The 20,960-nt window shown below is 38.8% G+C and overlaps 1 protein-coding gene across 6 annotated transcripts in view; it reads right to left on the bottom strand.

The window, feature by feature from the left end:
• The window catches only part of TBX4 (T-box transcription factor 4), a 204,886-nt gene that overhangs the window by 49,876 nt on the left and 134,050 nt on the right, over positions 1–20,960 (bottom strand). For 4 of the 6 annotated variants that reach the window (XM_040336923.1, XM_040336921.1, XM_040336922.1 and 1 more), the window contains 3 exons: positions 13,078–13,197; positions 2,316–2,463; positions 1,184–1,234 (listed from right to left, as the gene is read on the bottom strand). In XM_040336923.1, the coding sequence (XP_040192857.1) occupies positions 1,184–1,234; positions 2,316–2,463; positions 13,078–13,197 (319 nt within the window). The remainder of the gene's footprint in view (positions 1–1,183; positions 1,235–2,315; positions 2,464–13,077; positions 13,198–20,960) is intronic. The other 2 variants (XM_040336926.1, XM_040336927.1) reach the window with 1 other exon arrangement.

Genomic DNA, 20,960 nt, shown 5'->3' with positions numbered 1-20,960 from the left:
AGGCAGGCTGGTTGCCAGGAACACAAGGAACAGAATTGTAGCCTTAAGGGGGCCTAACACCATCTAACACATAATCTAATCTGACAGGTAAAGCTATGTCATACGTTTCAGCAGATCTGGGCTCCTTTCTGCTGCTGGCAACTAAATACATCCTTGGCATTAAGTCATATGAACAATGCCAAATATAGTATTGAAATAATATTAAGTCACATCCAAACATTCAGTGTCTCTGACCAAACACAAACCCTGCTCTTTGACAGCAAGTATGTGTCCTGCCATTGCAGTTACATTTGATTGTTTGTAATTGCTTATGTCTTCATAGTTTGAGTAAGCCAAAGTGAGTGTGGAATAGTTAAAACATAGTCAGGTTTTTTTTATGCCTTCTGTGTCCAGTTCCAGATATTTCCCTTCAAAATGTTGGATTTCCCTCACTCCTTGTCCCCCTAGGGGGACACAGAAACAATAAAAATCTATGAAAAGGCAACACATTAAATCCCCTTTTTGTCGAGAATTTAAAAATAAAGCTTTTCCCCTGAATTTTACATCCAGATTTTTTTCAACTAATGTGAATATATTCACATTAGTTGAATATATTTTGGTGGGTGGTGGTTGGCCATTATAAACATAGCAATTGAACCAAAGCGCTAAACGTGTGAAGCCAATGTTCAACTTAATCCTAATAGTCCTACTACCAGGAATTTCCGACATGAGCATAGGAAAAACCAAACAAACAACACATATACCAAGTGCAAGGATAGTGGGAATATCCTTATGAATTGCACTGGCTGCATTGAACTTGAGCCACTGCCACATGATCCAATGCCACATAAGTGCTCATCCTCCCTTTTTAGATTGTAAGCTCTAATGAGCAGGGCCCTCTGATTCCTCTTGTAACAAATTGTAATGTAACTGTAATGTCTGCCTTTATTTTGTTAAGCACTGTGCAAACTGTTGGCGCTATACAAATCCTGTATAGTAAAAATAATAATAATAATATGCATGTCTGAGCCATGAGTATACTGTGGTGGTAATGTATTGATGTGACAGAATGTCCAGTTGCAAGAAATGTCCAAAAATGCACTTATGCACACAATGCATATTGAATCAGTACAAATTGACCAAAATGAAAAAGTCCACAGTCCATAAATAATGACATTTTTAATGCAAATATTAATGCACTTACTATGGTTTCCGTGGTGTGCAGCGAATGGGCAGCATCTCTATCACGGTGGGACTGTAAATAGAAGGTATACCTGTGAATAACTCGACCAGCGGGTATGGCAAGGTCCGCAATCCAAAGTGAGAATAAATGTGATGGAAGGAAGTGGCTGCAAACAAGCTAGCAGAAACACCGGAAGGTGCAGTATCGGACAAAAAGTGTGTCCCTGATAATTAGCAAGTGCATCACCGGTGGACAGGAAGTCCTCAGGTGGCATTTTGCCAGAGTCCTCAATGCCAGTAAGCTAGGGTCTCCAAGATGACATTGCTTTTTTCTCAAATGTTCAGATGCTGCACCTCAGGTGTCTCTGCTCGCTTATTCGGGGCCACTTCCTTCCATCACATCCATTCTCACTTTGGATTGCAGACCTTGTCATACCCGCTGGTTGAGGCTTCCCTTCTCAGACAACATTTGGAACTTGGTCCAAGCTCTGGGTGTCTGCTCCTACATGCAGCCTCATTGTAGCCTTAGCCTAATATCTGATATAGCTTACTTGAGATGCAATAGATATGTGTCTACACAACATATTCAATAAGTAAACCCATTTCTGAACATCTGTCCCTTGCTTTCTACTTTCTTAGTCAATGACCTGTGAGAAGCACACAGCAAGTGTAGTCAGAGAAAATTTACCAATTATCTGCATACTTGTTTCAGGTCAGTGACTCAAAATATATTGAAGCCATTATATCACCATAACAGTTAAACAACTAGGATTTTCAAAACAGGAACTTCTCAAATTTACTGCAAGTGTAAAAAAAAAGGAGTTAAGATGTTTATCTTTTTACGGTATGTAAAAAAAATCTTAACTCTATATTTTCACCTAGATCCATCTTTGTAACAAAATAAATTATACAAAGAGAATTGAGACGGGTTGTCAGATAATATTTAAAACAGTACATGGGAAAAACACAAACTGTCCCAAAACATTACTGTTTTGAAGATAAAAATGCACACTGCATAACAGGCTTTATAATTTTTAGATGTACATATACTAGAATATAGTTGGTAAATACTATAATAAATGGTATAGTCTGAGAGTAAGTTGTCACTCTACAATGTTTTATCAATCTCATAAAAAAAAAAGATTTAATCTTACATGTCCAAAGGGATCAAGATGGTTGTTGGTCAGCTTTAATTTTTGAAATGACACCAGCTGTCGCATCCAATGAGCTCCGGTTGCTGGGGAATCTGGATGCACATATAATCTTCCAGGCATTGCAGGCTCTGCTTTTCCAGCCACCATCCTATAAACAGAAAAAGGTTGCCTACATTATAAGGATTTAAAAGGCAACTAAGCACAAAAACAAGTTGGCCTACATGAAAACGTCATTTTTGAGGGCATTTGAATGAAGTTCATTTGAATTCAGTATGCTTAAATCACAGCTGTGAAATTTTTTTTTTGTAATGCTCAGAAGTCCAAGACGAAGATATACAAGGTATACATTATGTAAGACACTAGCTATATTGCCCTAATGCTTAGGTGGTCATTGAACATATTGCAACAATTGACCAGATGCAAAAGGACTTGAACTTATATCTGCACCTATGTTGACAAGCTTTTCCATTATTTAACTAAAAGAAGGAACTTAATAGAGCAAACAATTAGTGCAATTAGAAGGTAACTCATACCGGGCAACCAGTAATTGCCTTTCAATGTTCTCACTGATGAAATAAAATACAATTAGCTGCTAGGGGACATTGCATATGTTCTTTCAATTATCTTTGCAATCAAATCTGCATATGTATTAAGTTTTTCCAACTGAAACAAAGGTATTATTCATCATTAGGTTTTGATGATTATCTCAAAGAAATGTTTCAGAAAAGAGCTAAGCTCATTCTACTACTACTATACTCACAGATGAGGTATTGAGTTTATTTACAACCCTCAGCTTGTTCTCTATCAAAGGACAACTTACCATGGGTTGCAAGAAAGAAAATCGATCGATTACCCCATCATTACATCCCTCCAATGGAGCTATTTTGTTCTCCCGGTAAGGGGGCACAGGGAGGTGTCCCTGCCGGGAGAGCACAGTGATTATTGTTAGCGGCTGTAGCTGCTGACAATAATCACATTTAAAAATCAGACATGCTGGTTGTATCCAAGTCAATTGATAGATCAACCTGTGTACAATCAGCATGCCTATTGATGGTTCAAATCATGGCTTACTATTTTTCTTATTCTTCCCAGTGGGCTGTAAGAGAAATCAATAGATTACCCAATTGTATTTTGACAACCGCTGTTTCTGTGGCTGTAAGATAACCCAAACAGTGACTGCATCTGATTGGCGACAGCCACTGTTCCACCAGGATTCTTCAATTTTCAGATCGAGATAGTGCAGATGGGGCAAGCCACAGTTCAAATTTTAACCGATTAAGCAGGAAATGGTCATAATTGGAGCTGTGTATGGCTAGCTAATATATTCTTTAAAACTAACTCATCCAAGTAAAGGTGAGATATTTTTAAAAGTCATTAACTTTAATTTTAAAGTAAAACTTTGTAGGGGCACTAGATCAGGGCCGGCTAGCCATGTGTGATCCAGCTACCGTCGTTCCAATGAAAAAATATTTTACAAGCATGCATTTACTAGCTGGTGAACTTGTTTGTTAATATCAGATAGCTGTCTCATGGGAAAGAAATTAGCCAGAAAAATCAATCCTGGCTTCACTGACTTTATTCTCAAGCAGTCTTAGTCAGGGTTGTGGAGAGACCAATCAATGTAGTAATGTTCTTGTAAACAATTGGATTGGGCAAACTTTCTCTGAGGCTGGGTTCACACATGTGCAGTGCGAATTGCAGCTCCAGTTTCCCTGAAAATATAAAAATAATTCATTCAGTGGTTCCTTTCCATTGGAGCTGTGGATCAGCTGACCAGGGAGAGGGGGGAGGTGTAGGAGGAGGGGGAGAGAATTTGCGTTCAGAAGAGAACACATCTGCGAATCAGATGCATTCCCATTGAAGATTATGTGCCGGCAATTTGCACCGTTTTTTTGTGCAATGCGAAGTGCGAATGCAACGCACATGTGAGAACCAGACCAATTGAAAAGAACATATTTTCAAATGTTCTGCAAATTGGATTACGTGCAAGCCACATCCAATTTGCATATGTGTGAACCGAGCCTACAGTGGGTTGTCATTTTTAATGAGCTGCTGACTTTAAATCATTAAACAGTCTCCTGTTTTCATTATATAGGTTTTATGAAGAATTTACAGAGCATGAGTGGTACACAACTAGCAGTACCATGATTAAACAAGTGTTGGTAAGTAAATGTTAAGCAAAACACATTTGATAAGTACCTCTATATCAAATTAACCATCCATCTTTAATAGCAATTCTTCATATAAAATACATCATGGCTGAATAAATGTATCAACTAAATAGGGGTAATGGACATAAATAAAGATCAGGAATTACCAAACTCTGAAGAAATACCAGCTAGGTCTAAATGTATAGTTGCCTGGTGTAAGTGTGATTTGCACTTGCAATTGTTTGCTAGCAAAAGCAATTCTGATACTGGAAAGGCCATTGTATTCTAAATGTATTTATGCCTGTTTCTTTTGAGAAGCAACATGAATTATGTTTGCTAAGACTGAAGTTAGAGACTTATTTGCTGTGCTTATTCTAACTATTCACTGTAAATTTATTACATACACCCCGATCTTACTGTGTATTTCTCTGTATTTATCCAAGCTGAAGCATTTAAATATCAGTGATGTGTTTGATATTAAGAATCGCTATTACGGATGGAAATTTGATAAAAAGAGTTGTGTAGGAGTGTACTTGGATCATCCCTTCTTATTAGTTGTAGACTGAGCTGTGTACCTGTACTCTGCTTATAAAGCATTATTTACCGGGCGGAGTTCGGGGGTCATAGAGGAAAGAAAGGTTAAAGTGGTTGTAAACCCTTTACTAACACTTTTGCCTACTGGTAAGCCTATGGCCTCGTACACAAGACCGTTTTCCTCGACAAAATCCATCAAGAAAATTGGTGGCAGAGCTTTTTTGCCAAGGAAAACGGTCGTGTGTATGTCTTTCGTCGAGAAAACTGTCGTGGATCTCGACGAGAAAAAAGGAGAACATGTTCTCTTTTTTCTCGTCGGGAGTCTCTATTTCCTCTTGTCGTGTTTCTCATCTGGCTGGTTTACGACGAGAAACACGTTTGTGTGTATGCTTAGAAACCCGCGCATGCTCACAATAAAGTATGAGACGGGAGCGCACCTTTGGTAAAAGTAGCGTTCGTAATGGAGATAGCACATTCGTCACGCTGTAACAGACTGAAAAGCGCAAATCATCTCTCACCAAACTTTTACTTAACACGCAGTAACACGAGATTAGCAAAAGCAGCTCCAAGGGTTGTGCCAGTGGAATCGAACTTCCCCTTTATAGTGCCGTCGTACGCGTTGTACGTCACCGTGTTTGAGAACGACGAGATTTTGTCTTGACAGTGTGTAGGCAAAGAAAGCTTGACAAGATTCTCGACAAGCCTGACAAGAACCTCGTCGAGGAAAACAACATTTCATTTACGACGAGATTCTCGGTCGTGTATACGAGGCACCACTTACTTGTAGGTACCTTAAATATCTCCTAAACTTGCACCGTTTAGGAGATATTCACTTATATCCACATGTGCCAATATCATCGGCACATACGCACTGAAGAAAAGTGCCGATCCAGGGCATTGTTCTAAGGTAAGTATTTCATAATGAGTTAGTATGCATACTAGCTCATTATGCCTTTGTCTTGCAGGGTTTTTCCGGTTTATTTTATTCCCTGAGGTTTACAACCTCTTTAAAATTATGTGATGAGTTCCATCCTTTAATGTGTACAATCAGGGCCATCTTTAATATTGATTTAACCTTAGACAACCATTTTCTTGGGCCCCCCCCCATTCAATTTTGCTCTCCACCCCAACATCCCAAGAAACAAACAAAGCCAGCTAAGTGATGGAGCCCGGTAACTGTTGCCACACTTTAAAGCAGTCAATAAGACCTTCAGGCAGTATTAGAGCTATAGGGTAGCTGGTAGGCAATTTCAAATTACTCAGTCTATAGTGGTGGCCACAAGGCTCTCTCACCAGACCCAGTGACACAGCAGCAGTGATCCCTCCAATCAGGTGTCCGCTCATTCTGGGTTGCCTGTGGTGACTCTGTTATGCAGCATAGCAGGTCCTTATCCTGGCAACAGCTTCATCCCTAAACACTCAGGTCACACTATGTACTCTCTAGTAGTCCCACACATGGCAGTGAACCTTCGCTGGCAGAGGCTATCTCTCTCAGATGGCGTCCCCAGCGCAGTCCTCTCACATACTCTGCCCAGGTACCCAATTTGAGGTGCAAACTTTTCCCTGGAAAATCTGGTTCTCTACTCCTTACTGCTGCAAATCTTGGTGAGGGCTGTAGTTCACCCTCCATTATTTTCAATGGGCAGCCTTTTCTTGCACACTGATCACACAGCATCCTCTCCTCCTGCTTAGTATCACGTACCCCAGTCATACTCAATGCTCCAAGTTACTCACTGTACTCACATATTCCTTGTTACTCCATATTACTCACAGTCCCCCTAATTACTTCAGATTACTCACAAAGACCCCAAGTTACTAGCAATATTCCAAGGTGTTTCGAAATTACTCACAATACTCCAAGTTGCTCCAAATTACTTGCAGCACTCCAGGCTACTCCAGATCACTCACAGCACTCCAAGTTACTCCAGACCACTCACAGTGCTCCGGTTACTCACAATGCCGCAAGTTAGTCACAAATTTCCAAAAACACTCACAGTATTCCTAATTACTACAAGCTACTCCCAGTACTGCAAATTATTCACTATACTCCTGTATGCTTCTCACAGTGCCTCAGTTTCTCCCCTGATTCAGCACTCACACAGCCCTCACAGCACCCCAGCTCCCATGCCATCAGTCCTATCCATGTGTCCAGTGCCCTCACTCCCAGGGTGCCTGCAGCTCCTCCTGCCAGTGTATCCCACCGATCCTCCTGACAATGTATCCAAAAGATCCTCCTGACAGTGTGTCTGACTCCTGCGCCCTCTCTCACCGTTTTATGACTGCCCCAGCTGTCAGTGTTCCTGAAGCGTCTCCTCCAGTGCCCTCACTCACAGTTTTCTGTCCATCCCACCTGTCAGATTGCCTGCAGCTCCTCCTCTCAGTGATTCCCAACTTCTGCACCCTCACGCACAGCTTTGCAAGCAGCACGGGCTCAGGGGGCAGCTGATTTGGACATCACAACAATAACTGGGCCCAGGGTAGCTGCTCGTTTTGCCCCACGCTAAAGACAGCCCTGTGTACAAGATTTCAAATGAAATTAAGTCATGGTAAAGATATGCAAGCTTATGTGATGAGGTATAAAAATTCCTTGGTTGAAAACACTGGAACATTTCCCCAAGATTAGGATGATCTGATTTTATATGTATACTTTCTTCTACAGGGTACTGTACATCTATGGAGCATTCTGTAGAATGGTCAGAAGCCCAAGAGCTGATTGTTTCAGCCTCTGAACTTATTGCTGGTCCTTGGCTGCCAGACAGTGGTTCCGAGGCTTAATTTCACTGAGCCCCAATACTGTTTCAAAACAGTGCTTAGAAAAATAGTTACCTTCCCATCTCTACTGTAAAATGTCACCTGCAACTCAAGAGGTTAGGCAGTAGCAAAAAGATTTAAAGCAAACTTGCCACATACTTGCAGAGCCAGATTTTGATAGGTGGAGTGTGCAAGCACACACAATTTGGTGCTCAAAACTCCCCTCTGACAGGTTCACCTTATTTACAGAAAATAATTATTGGTTCTAACTTGGCTTAGAATATTGTGTCAGTGCGTGACTAAACTTATCTGAAACGACTGCTTCTGCTGATGATGGGGAAAGAAATGACTGATAACTATAAAAGAAGAATCTACCTCATTAGTTCTGCCAATTGTAGGCACTGGCCTACTCTACCTAATGGTAAATCAAAGTGAGCATAACTTCTACTTATGCTTTTTTAATGATATGCTCTAAATGGAACTGTCCAGGATTGTGCCCAATTTACTTTAACAAGGTTTGAAGGAAAAAGAGTTTCATATTTTTGGCTGAATATAGGACAGCATATTATAATGTTCTGGAAAATGTCTCCCCAGGGTACAGTATATTAAATTGCATCGTTCTTTGACTAATTTTAGAGTGATGCAAACTTGGAGAATTAAAAAGCCTCTGCAACTTTGTATACCACATTTAAAAAAGGTATATACTAATGGACAGATTATCACAACTTTAAATAGGTTTTGGTATTTTTTAAGTCACCTTGTCACATGCTCTCTGAAATACTGGGAGCATGTAATGTCAGTTGGTAATGGGACACATTAGAAAAGAACAGAGTAGCCCTTGAGTGTTCACTTGATACAGGGAATAAAGGGGCATATTATCAAGAACAGCATATTTTTCAAGTAGACATCATAAAATAAATTATGTGCAATAATTTTTTCTGCCATTTGCTTGGTTAATTAAAAGATTATTTACAATTTGGCAATGAAGGCAATGGCAGTTAATAAAAGAGAAAGTGATTTACAATCTAGTTATGACACTAGAGAACAAATGACATCCTTTTAAACACCACTAGAAACAAAGTAATAAAGGGACACCTAATTTACAACCTACTTTAACCTACTAGATGTCAGGGAACAAACCAATATGTGATTTACAAAGTGTTATTAGCCTATTTGATAAAAGATAACAAAGGAGAAACAATTGTGTCTATCTATCTATCTATCTATCTATCTATCTATCTATCTATCTATCTATCTATCTATCTTTCAATCTATCAATCTCTTATAACTGTAGGGAGCTAGACCTAAAGCAGACCTGCAATACAACTGAGCACCACAAACCAAAAACGCTATTTAGCCACTTGCCTACTGAGCACTTTTACCCCCTTCCCGCCCAGACCAATTTTCAGGCAAGTGGTTAGTTAATTTTTAATATTTAAAGCAAACGCACCCACCCTTTCATCTCTCCATGCATTTTACTGAGAAATCACTTTGAAATGTTTTAGTGAACAAGGCCCACAAGGCTGACAAGCATATACATCTGTTATCTGACACTGTGTCTTTTATGTGTCTTTACATTTTGAAGATTTTAAAGAGTAAGCAAGGAGTTGCTGACTACATCTTTTCACTTTGAAAATTACCCTATAGCGTTTATGACTGCAGCCATCTTGAGTAAGGGTAGATGATTCATGTAGAGTTTACTTCCTCAAAACTTCTCTGGGGTGAATTACATCATTTGACTAGGCCTGCAAACCAGGATGTAACTGAAGAAATGTAGAAAAAAGTTCCTACAAAGTAAATTGAAAATACTTTCCTAAATAGTTACTAATGCTAGCAGTATAAGGATTAAAAATAGTCAATGGTAATTGAGAGGGTGAATTTCCGCTTTAAGGTAAAGTGTCCCTACCCTAATTTAGTGTTTGCAGTCAAGCTACAGTATAGTCAACCTAAACTATCCAATCACACATACTGTATCAACCAACAATAAGTGAATTGATAGTGATGTTATAGGAACACACTAATACACTAATTGCATTTGTATGTCAGGACTCGCTAGGCAGAATCCAACAAGTATATGACACTCTAAAGCAAGTCAAATTCAAGTAGATTTGCAAGGCATAATTTTCATGTTTTATATTTTTTGGTCACATCACAATGTGATTGTTGGTAAAAGGGTTACTACTATTGATCATCTTATGTAATTTAAAGGGTTTTACTGCACTTAACCTGAATCTGAACAGATGTAAAAAAACATGATTCAATGTTTGTAAAACACACACACACACACACACACACACACATTATATATATATATATATATATATATATATATATATATATATATATATATATATATATATATACTAGGGTTGCCAACTTCCAGTAAATTTACAAACAATTTGTAAAATCCGTAATTTTTGCATCTGTCCATAAATATCCATTATGGACGTGTAGTCTGTATGTCCGTAATGGACGTTTATGGACAGATGCAAAAATTACGGATTTTACAAACTGTTTGTAAATTTACTGATGGTTGGCAACCCTGATATACACAAACACAGTGGGTAAAATAAGTATTAAACACGTCACCATTTTTCTAGGAAAATATATTTCTAAAGGTGCTAGTGGCATGAAATGTTCACCACATGTCAGTAACAATCCATGCAATCAATACACACAAAGAAATAAAAACAAATAAGCACATAAATTAAGTTATGTGTAATAAAATGGAATGACACGGGAAAAAAGATTGAACATGCTAACTGAAATGTATTAAATGCTTTGTACAAATATCTTTGTTGGTAATGACAGCTTCAAGATGCCTCTTGTATGGAGAAACTAGTCACATAATTGTCCAGGTGTGATTTTGGCCCATTCTTCCACAGAAACAGTCTTTAACCACTTAAGCCCCGGACCAATATGCTGTCTAAAGACCCAAGGTGTTTTTACAGTTCGGGACTGCGTCGCTTTAACAGACAATTGCGCGGTCGTGCGACGTGGCTCCCAAACAAAATTGGCGTCCTTTTTTCCCCACAAATAGAGCTTTCTTTTGGTGGTATTTGATCACCTCGGCGGTTTTTATTTTTTGCGCTATAAACAAAAATAGAGCGACAATTTTGAAAAAAATGCAATATTTTTTACTTTTTGCTATAATAAATATCCCCCAAAAACATATATAAAAAAAAATTTCCTTAGTTTAGGCCGATACGTATTCTTCTACCTATTTTTGGTAAAAAAAAAATCGCAATAAGCGTTTATCGATTGGTTTGCGCAAAATTTATAGCGTTTACAAAATAGGGGATAGTTTTATTGCATTTTTATTAATTTTTTTTTTTTTACTACTAATGGCGGCGATCAGCGATTTTTTTCGTGACTGCGACATTATGGCGGACACTTCGGACAATTTTGACACATTTTTGGGACCATTGTCATTTTCACAGCAAAAAATGCATTTAAATTGCATTCTTTATTGTGAAAATGACAGTTGCAGTTTGGGAGTTAACCACAGGTGGCGCTGTAGGATTTAGTGTACACTTAGTGTGTGTTTACAACTGTAGGGGGGTGTGGCTGTAGGAATGACGTCATCGATCGAGTCTCCCCTATAAAGGGGATCACTCGATCGATGCAGCGCCATAGTGAAGCACGGGGAAGCCGTGTTTACATACGGCTCTCCCTGTTCTTCAGCTCCGGGGAGCGACATCCCGGATCGCTCCCCGAGGGAACCCGACCGCCACGTGTAGCGGGGGGGGTCCCGATCGGACCCCCGACCCACGTCTAGGCAGGGACATACAGGTACGCCAATGTGCCTGTACGTGCCATTCTGCCGACGTATATGTACATGCGGCGGTCGGGAAGTGGTTAAATCTTGAAGGTTTCTTAAGCCTCTCTGATCTTTATTTCTTTCCATAGATTTTCTATTGGATTCAAGTCAGGATTTTGGCTGGCCCAATCTAGCAGCTTTATTTTCTTTCTTCCAAACCAATTGATAGTTTCATTGGCTTTGTGTTTGGGATCATTGTCTTGCTGCAATATCCACCCTCATTGCATCTTCATCATCCTGGTAGATGGCAGAAGATTTTTATCAAGAATGTCTTGGTACATTTTTTCAATGATATGAAGTTTGCTAGTACTGTATGCTGAAAAATAGCCCCACATCATGATGTTCCCATCTCCAAACTTCACTGTGGATATGTTTTTTTTTTGGGGTGATGTGCAGTGCCATTTGACCTTCAAACATGGTGTGTATTGTGGCATCCAAAGAGTTCAGTTTGGTCTCTTCTGTCCAGACTGTATTCTCCCAGTATTTCACAGGCTTGTCTGAATGTTGTTCAGCAAACTTTAAACAAGATTCAACATGCTTTTTCTTTAGCAATGCGTCTTGCATGGTGAGCATGCATACAAGCCATGGAGGGTGAGTGCATTACTCATTGTTTTCTTTGAAACAATGGTACCTGTTAATTCATGGTCTTTATGAAGCTCTGCACAAATTGTGCTTGGCTCTTGGGCAACTCCTCTGATAATTCTTTTTATTCCTCTGTCAGAAATCTTATGAGGATCACCTGGTTGTGGCCAGTTTATTGTGAAATGATGTTATTACTACTTCCTAATTATGGCCCCAACAGTGCTTACTGAACCATTCAGAACATTTTTAATCTTTCTGTAACCAATGGCATCAGTATGTCTTGCAACAATAAGGATGCAAAGGTCCTGAGAGCTCTTTGCTTTTACCCATCATGAGATGTTTCTTGTGTGACACGTTGGTAATGAAACCTTTTTATAGGCCATCAGTTGAGACTGAACCAGCTGATAATAATTTGAACTGACAAGGGACAGGATTGCTTTCTAATTACTGATTTCATCTGGTGTCATGGCTTTCCATGCCTTTTTGCAGCCAATCACCTGACTTGAGTCCAATAGAAAATCTATGGAAAGAGCTAAAGATCAGAGTTCAAAGAAGAAGCCCATGTAACCTTCACGATTTGAAGACTGTTTGTGTGGAAGAATGGGCCAAAATCCCACCTTGGCAATGCATGCGCCTAGTTTTTCCATACAGGAGGCGTCTTGAAGCTGTCATTACCAACAAAGGATTTTGTAGCGTGTTCAATACTTTTTCCCTGTGTTATTCCATTTTATTACACATAACTTAATTTCAGAATTGTGTATGGATCGCATGAGTTGTTACCGACATGTGGTAAACATTTCATGTCAATAGCACCTTTAGAAATATATTTACCTAGAAAAATGGTGACGCGTTCAATACTTATTTTACCCACTGTATAGACATATACACACACACATTATCATTTGAAAATTATAGAAAAACTTACCATTTGTTGTCACAGAATTTGTACCGGTGATCATCAGCTGGAACAATGTCTATGAGTAGAATATATTTAGTCTTGGGGTTCATCCCAGTAACTTTAACTTTATAGCTGGGAAACATTCTTCTGCAAGGGAAAATAAAGGCTCATTGTAAGTAAACAGTAGCTAGAATAGCATACAGTTTATAAACTCAATACCTATTTTATAAATTCTATCATTTATAATGGTGCAACTTGCAAGTACAGCCTTAAGAAAATTTTTATGAACTCTTTGGTGTTTTGTGAATTTACGTTTGTATAGCCTTCTAACTGTAATCTGAACTAAATGTCATAATAATTGATGAAAGCACTTTATAACAAACACAAACAGAATTGAATTTGTATATTTCCACATCTTTATTGAATAAATTGTTTACTTGATCAATGTCACTGATAAAAATGTATGTGCATCTGTAGGATAATAATAAACTATCTTTAAAAGAGGGTAACCAAAGTCAAGTATTTCAGTTTGACCTGCTCTGATGGGAAAAAAAAGAAAAAAAAAAGCACATTTGAGTTACTTTTACTTTACAAACAAACCATGTTGAATGTCATCACTGCACATTCCAATAGATTGCAGGGAATGAATGAATATTTGTTTAAGTGTTACGGTGCTGGTAAACCCTAACAATGAACTACTCTTATTTATTCAATTTTTGTTAGGGAGATGAGGAGGAAGGTTCTGTAGTCCTTAAATATTTGTTGTCCCAGAGTGATAATGCAACCACTCTAAAGATACAGTACAGTGAGTGAGCTTTGTTACCCTAGGTCAGGAGGGTAAGATTCCAGACCATTGTACATTTAGGATTCCAGACCATTGTACATCTATATACATCCTCAGGTTTCAGTGATTTTAGTGCTGGCAATGGGCTTTTTGGTTAAAATGGTCTGAGCGGCTATACAGCTGCCCAATCACTTTTACAAGGAGCACCCCACCAGTTCTGGGCTTTACCAGGGCTGCTGTGGGTGGTTGTGCCAGCTGGCCATAGAAAAAAATAAGGAACATCCATTTCCAGATCTCTATATAGTTATGAAACCGAAAGCAACACGGATTTTGGCACTTCCAGGTTCAGCTGTTTGTTTCTTGCTGTTATTGGCTAGTAAAGCATCTAATCAAACCAATCTCAGTCTGATTGGCTGCTTTGGAGGGCAGTGGAGAGTGACAGGTATTTTTTACTGAGAGATCTGGGGTCTAGAGTAACTTGTTCATCCCTTGTGATAGCAATAAAGTTAATACAAAAAATAAATAACGATACAGTGTTAAAAAATTTTTTTATATAAAATAAATAACATTTAAAAAAATTATAAAGCACCCCTGCCCCCTATGCTTATGCACAAAAGGCAAATGTGCACATACAGTAGGTCCCACACACATAAATAAGCGGTGATTGCACCACACATGTGAGGTATCAGCGCAAACTTCAGAGTGAGAGCAATAATTCTAGTACAGGCCTCCTGTTTAACTCTAACTTGGCAACCTATAAAGACTTTTAAAGTGTCGTCTATGGATAATGTACTATAGTTTGCCTTCATTCCACAGGTCTGCACAATTTTAAAGCATGACAGGTTAGGTATCCATTTACTTGGCATAAAATCATCTTTTTACATTTAACCAAAAAAGTGGTATTTTATTGTGTCTGTGTGCACTAAAATTCAGTAAAGTGTATTTTTTCCCCTGAAAGTTTGCATTTGATGAAACGCTGCACAAATATTGTGCGCCCTAAAAATTTGCAACAACTGCAATTTTATTCTCCATGGCCTTTCCTTTCAGAAAATATATGTCATTTGGGGATTCTAAGTAATTTTTTTGCAAAAAAATGCAGGTTTTTACTAGACATGTGCACAACAAAAAAAAAAATGTTTTGTTTTGATAGGTCTCGTTCCGTAGATTCGTAAAGATTCGTAATTTCGTAAGACGCAAGTTTTCCTATTCGGACCCGTTCGCATTTCGTAAGATGCAAGTTTTCCTATTCGGACCCGTTCGTATTTTCGAAACAGTTTTATTTTTGTTTATGCTGAATGATTCGTAATTCTGTCTAATTTATTTTCGTTGATCCGAAATTCGTAATTTTGTTAGATAATAATTTTCTTTTAATGGATTCGTAATTTTGTACTTTCGTAAATACATCGCGGCGCGGTCATTCGCAATCTCGTATTTTAGTTTCATTTTCAACACGCGGCTAATCCATATTAAGATAGACTTTCTCTTAAGCCCCGTACACACGGTCTGACTTTTTGCCAACAAACTTCATAATGAGCGATTTCCAAAAAATCCGTGTGTATGCTCCATCGGACAAACTTTTTCAGTTTCAAAAGTCTGGCCAACTCCCTTCAGACAAAAATCCAGGGAAAAGTTTGTTTGAAGTTCGATCGTGTGTGCGAGGCTTTACACTGTCCAATGTGGCTCAGCACAAAAGAGATAAGCTGATTAGCTAAGATATTAAGTAAGATACATCACTCACTAACTACACTGCCCAGTGCCCATTCGAAAGAACGAGTACACAAATTTACGAACAGACAAAGAAACGGATTTACAAAACACACAAATTAAAATACGAATATTTGAATGAAAATACGAATATATGAAATTACGAACAGACAAAGGATTTAAAATACGGAATGCAAATTGTTCGTTATAGATGTCATTTTCTTTCTTTTGCTGTTTCGGTGTTTCATATTTTAGTAAGATTGTCCAATCAGACGTTCGTATTTTCGCTTGTTCGTTATTTTGCTTATTCGTAATTTTGTATTTTTCATATTTTAGTACTTTCAGCTATTTGGATGTTCGAATTGATCTGAATGTACGAATACTAACATATTTTGTACGAAAATCCTTTTGTTACGAACGGGAACGCACATGTCTAGTTTTTACATTTATGTGAGAAATGTCCAAATTGGCCCAGTCTTGCAGTGGTTTTTAAAACCCTATCGGTCCACACTAGCCAGGTAGATATTTTAGAAATAGAAGACGTTTAGCTCAATTGATTCTCTTGCTAAAGTGAGTATACAGAGATCAGCACAAGTGCATGTTAAATTCCACATCAGGTAACAACGAGTCATAGGGGTTGATTTACTAAAATTGGAGAGTGTGAAATCTGGTGCAGCTGTGCATGGTAACCAATGAGCTTCCAGTTTTTTTATTAAAGCATAATTGAACAAGCTAAAGTTAGGAGCAGATTGGCTACCGGACAGCGGACAGCTGCACCAGATTTTGCACTCTCCAATTATAAAAAATCAACCCCTTACGGTTACTAATGGCTAAGAATGACCAGGTGCCTTAGTGTGATACCGTCTTTGTTTAGGAGTTTACCTTAAAAAAAAAAAAAAAACACACTAAACAGGATTAGTATTTATCACAGAAGAAATTACTGCTCCATAAAATAAATACATAAATGCTTCACATTTGATGTAGATATGAAATCAATGTTTCACAGCACTAATGATACATTGGGGGTTATTTACAAAAGGCAAATCCACTTTGAACTACAAGTGCACTGCAAGTGCACTTGAAAGAGCTATAAAAGTGCACTTGGAAGTGCAGTTGCTGTAAATCAGAGGTGTGGATCTAAAATTAGGGGAATCTCTGCTGATTTTATCATCCAATCATGTGCAAGCTAGAATGCTTTTTTTTTCTTGCATGTCTACATCGACTTCACTTTCAAGTGCACTTGTAGTGCAAAGTGGATTTTCCATTAGTAAATAACCCCCAATGTTCTGTGTTTAGATTATACATGAAATGCACTTAGTAATGTGTTAAAAAAAAAAACGAGCATTACATACCAGCCCTTAAAGTGACACAAAACAATATCCTTATTCTCCAAAAAAAATCCATACACTTCCACTATTTAATGGTCCTGTAACTTATTTTTCAAGAAATATTTTCTTACTATGCTTTTCTGCTTCCTTGTAATGTCATGTGTAAGCACTGTAAGCACTCCAAGGTCTCCTTTTTCACTCTCACTATGGCTATGTTTCTTCATACAGTAAGACCATGGAGTAAAATCACAGCTTCAAAAAAAAAAAATTGAATTTGAATTTAAAGGAGACAGAGCAATAGAAGGTTATTTTTGGATAGACGTTTTTTTTCCCCGTAAAACCATAGTTTAGTGTCACTCCCCTGCACAAAAGTGAAGCAGGTCAAAAGGAACAGATTAGGTTCAAATTTAAATGTGTTTCCTGTATACTTGGTATACAGGAAACAGACAAAATAAATCTTAATCAGTGTGTATGTTTGACCAATGGCTGCAGAGAGTATATGATTGAAGTTATTGTCATTTAAAGAGGTTCCACCAGTTACTAAGTATATGGGTTCATCTGTTCGGTAAACACATGGCAATGGCATTGTTTTACTATGTCTTATTACGAATTAGATAAAGATGAGGTCATATATTAGGAGTCATGCATGCAAATATCCAGAAAATGACTACAGATTCACATTCATTTTTTATTACAACTATTTGTGTATAAAACATAACATATATAGTTTATATAAGCTTTCCTGGAATTGTTTAAGAAGTGCTTAATAGAACATAAAACAGTTGTCTTTAAATGTCAATTCCATTCAAAGCAGATATTTCAGCCAGGCACCAGTGGTTTTAATTACCCATCAGTTTCATATATCTCTTTATAATGACTCTGCAGCTAGAACGCTTAAGTAAGGGCTATTTAGTGACAGAGTACTTTAAAGGCCAGGTTCACCTTTTTTCCCCTAAAGTACAGCTTTCTTATGTACCAATGTACCATGAATGTACTTCTGTGTTGCAAAAAAGAGAAAGCTGTCCCTATATCCTGGAGCAGGCCTCACTTCAGTTTTTGTTTTCTTCTATAGAAAACTCCTCCTTGTCCGGGTATCCATTTTGCAGGATGCCGGAGCTGTTAGTAGAATGAGGAAGTTCTAACCTCATTGCTTCTCCAATGCAGTCATTGTCAGTAAGCACTGTTCTCCCTCATTAAATAGCCAGTGTCTTCTGTTAATAGATCATTTTGTACCTCGTTTAGAGAGGGAGGAAAAACAGCAGATAGTACAGCGAGAGAAGAGAAACAGCAGAGAGTACAGAAAGAGAAAGGAGAGACAGCAGAGAGAGACAGGAGAGACAGCAAATAATACAGAGAGAAAAAAGAGAGAGTGAGAAGAGAGACAGCAGAGAGCACAGAGAGAGAGTAGAGACAGCAGAGAGTACAGAGAAAGAGTAGAGACAGCAGAGAGTACAGAGAAAGAGTAGAGACAGCAGAGAGTACAGAGAAAGAGTAGAGACAACAGAGAGAACAGAGAGAGGGAGAGAGGAGAGACAACAGAGAGTACAGATAGAGAGGATAGATAGCAGAGAACAGAGAGAGAGAGGGAGAGAGAGAGAGAGCAATGAGGAAGACAGTAGAGAGTGCGGAGAGAGAGAGAGAGAAATAGAGAAAAAAGAGAGTACAGAGAGAGGGAAGACAGCAGAGACAGAGGAGAGATATGAGAGTGCAGAGTGGGATAGACAGCACAGAGGCAGAGGAAATACAGCATAGAGTACACAGAGGGAAAGAGACAGAAGAGAGTACAGAGAGAGAAGGAGATTCTCTGATTGCTTTCCCCTGGATGTATGTGTTCCACATTACAATGTCTGCTGTGATGACTAGCTTTAAGCTCTTTGCACCCATTTAGCTCATGTGCATTGATTAGCAGATTTGGGAGTCATTCAGATAGGTGCAGAGACCCATTCTCTGTGCTGAACCTGTATGCATATGCAATAGCTCTACAGACACAGTGGCATGTCAGTTTTGACAAACAACTATGTCATTGCACAAAGGAGCGACAGACTAAGCGCAGCATTAGTTGTATTGAAAATTATTAAAAAAAACACGGCACAGGGCAACTGACATATTGGAAAATAAAACAAGCCTGAAGGTCTGATGAAGAAGCGGAAGCTTCGAAATGCGTTACCGCACCCTTTTACGTCAGCGCGTAAAAGTTTGGTCAAGTTCAGTCCGGCACCATCTTGCCTTCCAATCCCGGTTTTTGTGGCGGTCGGCCACTTTCTGCTGTTTCCATCTTCACAACTCTAACATGTGAGTTGCTCTGTGTCTTGTTTTAATACAATTCCAGTACAACTAATGCTGCACTTAGTCTAGCACCCCTTTGTGCATTATTTTCGTATTTTCACAGAGTTGCCTGCTTCACTCTTAAAAGGGTGCTGCCGCCGATGCTGATTTTACTACATCGCCACCAACATGTGGACAAATTGTCTTTTATCATGGACTTGTGATTTATGAATGTTTTTATCTATATACCTTCTGATTTTTTGATTGATTTGTAATTTCTCATCCTTCCAGCGCCACTATTTTTCTTTCTTGTCATTACAACTGCTGTGTCTGCATACATTTCAATAGGCTGCCTGCCTGAGATGGCCACATCAAATGGTGGGCGTTGTCTAAAAACAGTGTAAGGGTCCAAACGGGGCATTGTTAAATACCAGAATGGTTTTACAATAAGGCTCCATGCACATTTCCCGTAGCACGTGAAAAATGTGCAACACACTTGTTGTGCCATTAAATGTTAATGGTGCTCCAAATGTTAAATGTGAAAATGAAAATTGTGCCGCATGCAAAAACATACAGTAAAACACACAATTAAAAATGTGCAAACTGATATGAGCTACAATGCTCCATTAATCACGCATAGGAAAGCCTATTAAATTCAATAGGTTGCCTATGCGTGTGGTGGGGAAAATGTTCCAAACTACATGTGCTCCCACTATGCTAGGTGTGAATGGAGCCTCAAAGATAAAATTGTGTGTTTACACTCCTCCCCTCCCTGATCTGGTGCTGGATTATAGTACAAGACAATGACAGCTGAATGTCTCTGCCCACTACTTCCCATGTAATTGCATTAAGGAGAGAGTAGGAAAGTGGTTGGAGATAAAAATAGGTGGTACAGTAATGAGGGAGATGTGGGTCCAGAGAGGTTAAACCCACCCAATTTTGTCCAGCAGTAAGACAGTGCATGATGGAATATGAAGTTCCCTGGATGGTCAAATGACGACAGGGAACAGGATAACAGGGCTAAGATGCATCTTTTGAAATTTCGAAAAGAGAAGTGCAGATTTAAGGCTTCCATGGACTAAGAAAGTGAGAGATACATTCAAATAGCTTGTGCAGAAAAAACATTAGCAATACAATATTAGCAAACATTAGTATTAAAAAAAAAAAATTCTGCTTGAAAAGGTGAACTTAGCCTTTAAGACTCTAGTCATGACACTTGTTAGTCTATCTTTTTGCCTTTTCATTCATAGCCATAGCAGTCTATCACCAAAAAAAATCCCAATTTCCATACAGGGAGCCACAGCTGTAAGAAATAATTCTCAAAGTGATAACTTTTAACATTTGTTCCCGAGCGATACTCAGTATTAAATTCAGCTTTCCAGCAATCTCTAAACTGAGTGCAAGTTTTAAGCAGAATTGCCATTTAGTAAGGCAATGCAAAAAACAAGGATGAAGTGCAAAGTGCAGCAACCCATAGAAGCAAATTTGATTTCAAGAATTAAACATTTTATGGAGAGAGAGAGGAGGAAATCCCTGGTGTCGCGCATCCACGCTGGTGTTCAGCGGTGAAGTGACAACCTCAGCCTGGGCTCCCGCCAGGCAAATGCATTTTGCTCCGCCCCTTGGAGCTTAGTCCTGGGGAGGAGCGAAACGCATAGAGGAGAATTTCCTCCTCTCTCTCTCCAGCTGCTATAGGAGCCAGGACGAGCTCCACCCCCTCCCCGCTAGCACTCCTGCAGCATCGGATGCTTCCATCCTTACCATACCACCATACCACTCCCCAAACCAGATGAGCCCGAGTGGCACACTATTCCATCCAAGGGTCACAT

The sequence above is a fragment of the Rana temporaria genome, chromosome 2, assembly GCF_905171775.1.
Source record: "Rana temporaria chromosome 2, aRanTem1.1, whole genome shotgun sequence".
NCBI classification, from domain to species: Eukaryota; Metazoa; Chordata; class Amphibia; order Anura; family Ranidae; genus Rana; species Rana temporaria.
The sequence above is the reverse complement of the archived record's forward strand: the minus strand, read 5'-3'. Positions and strand labels throughout refer to the sequence as shown.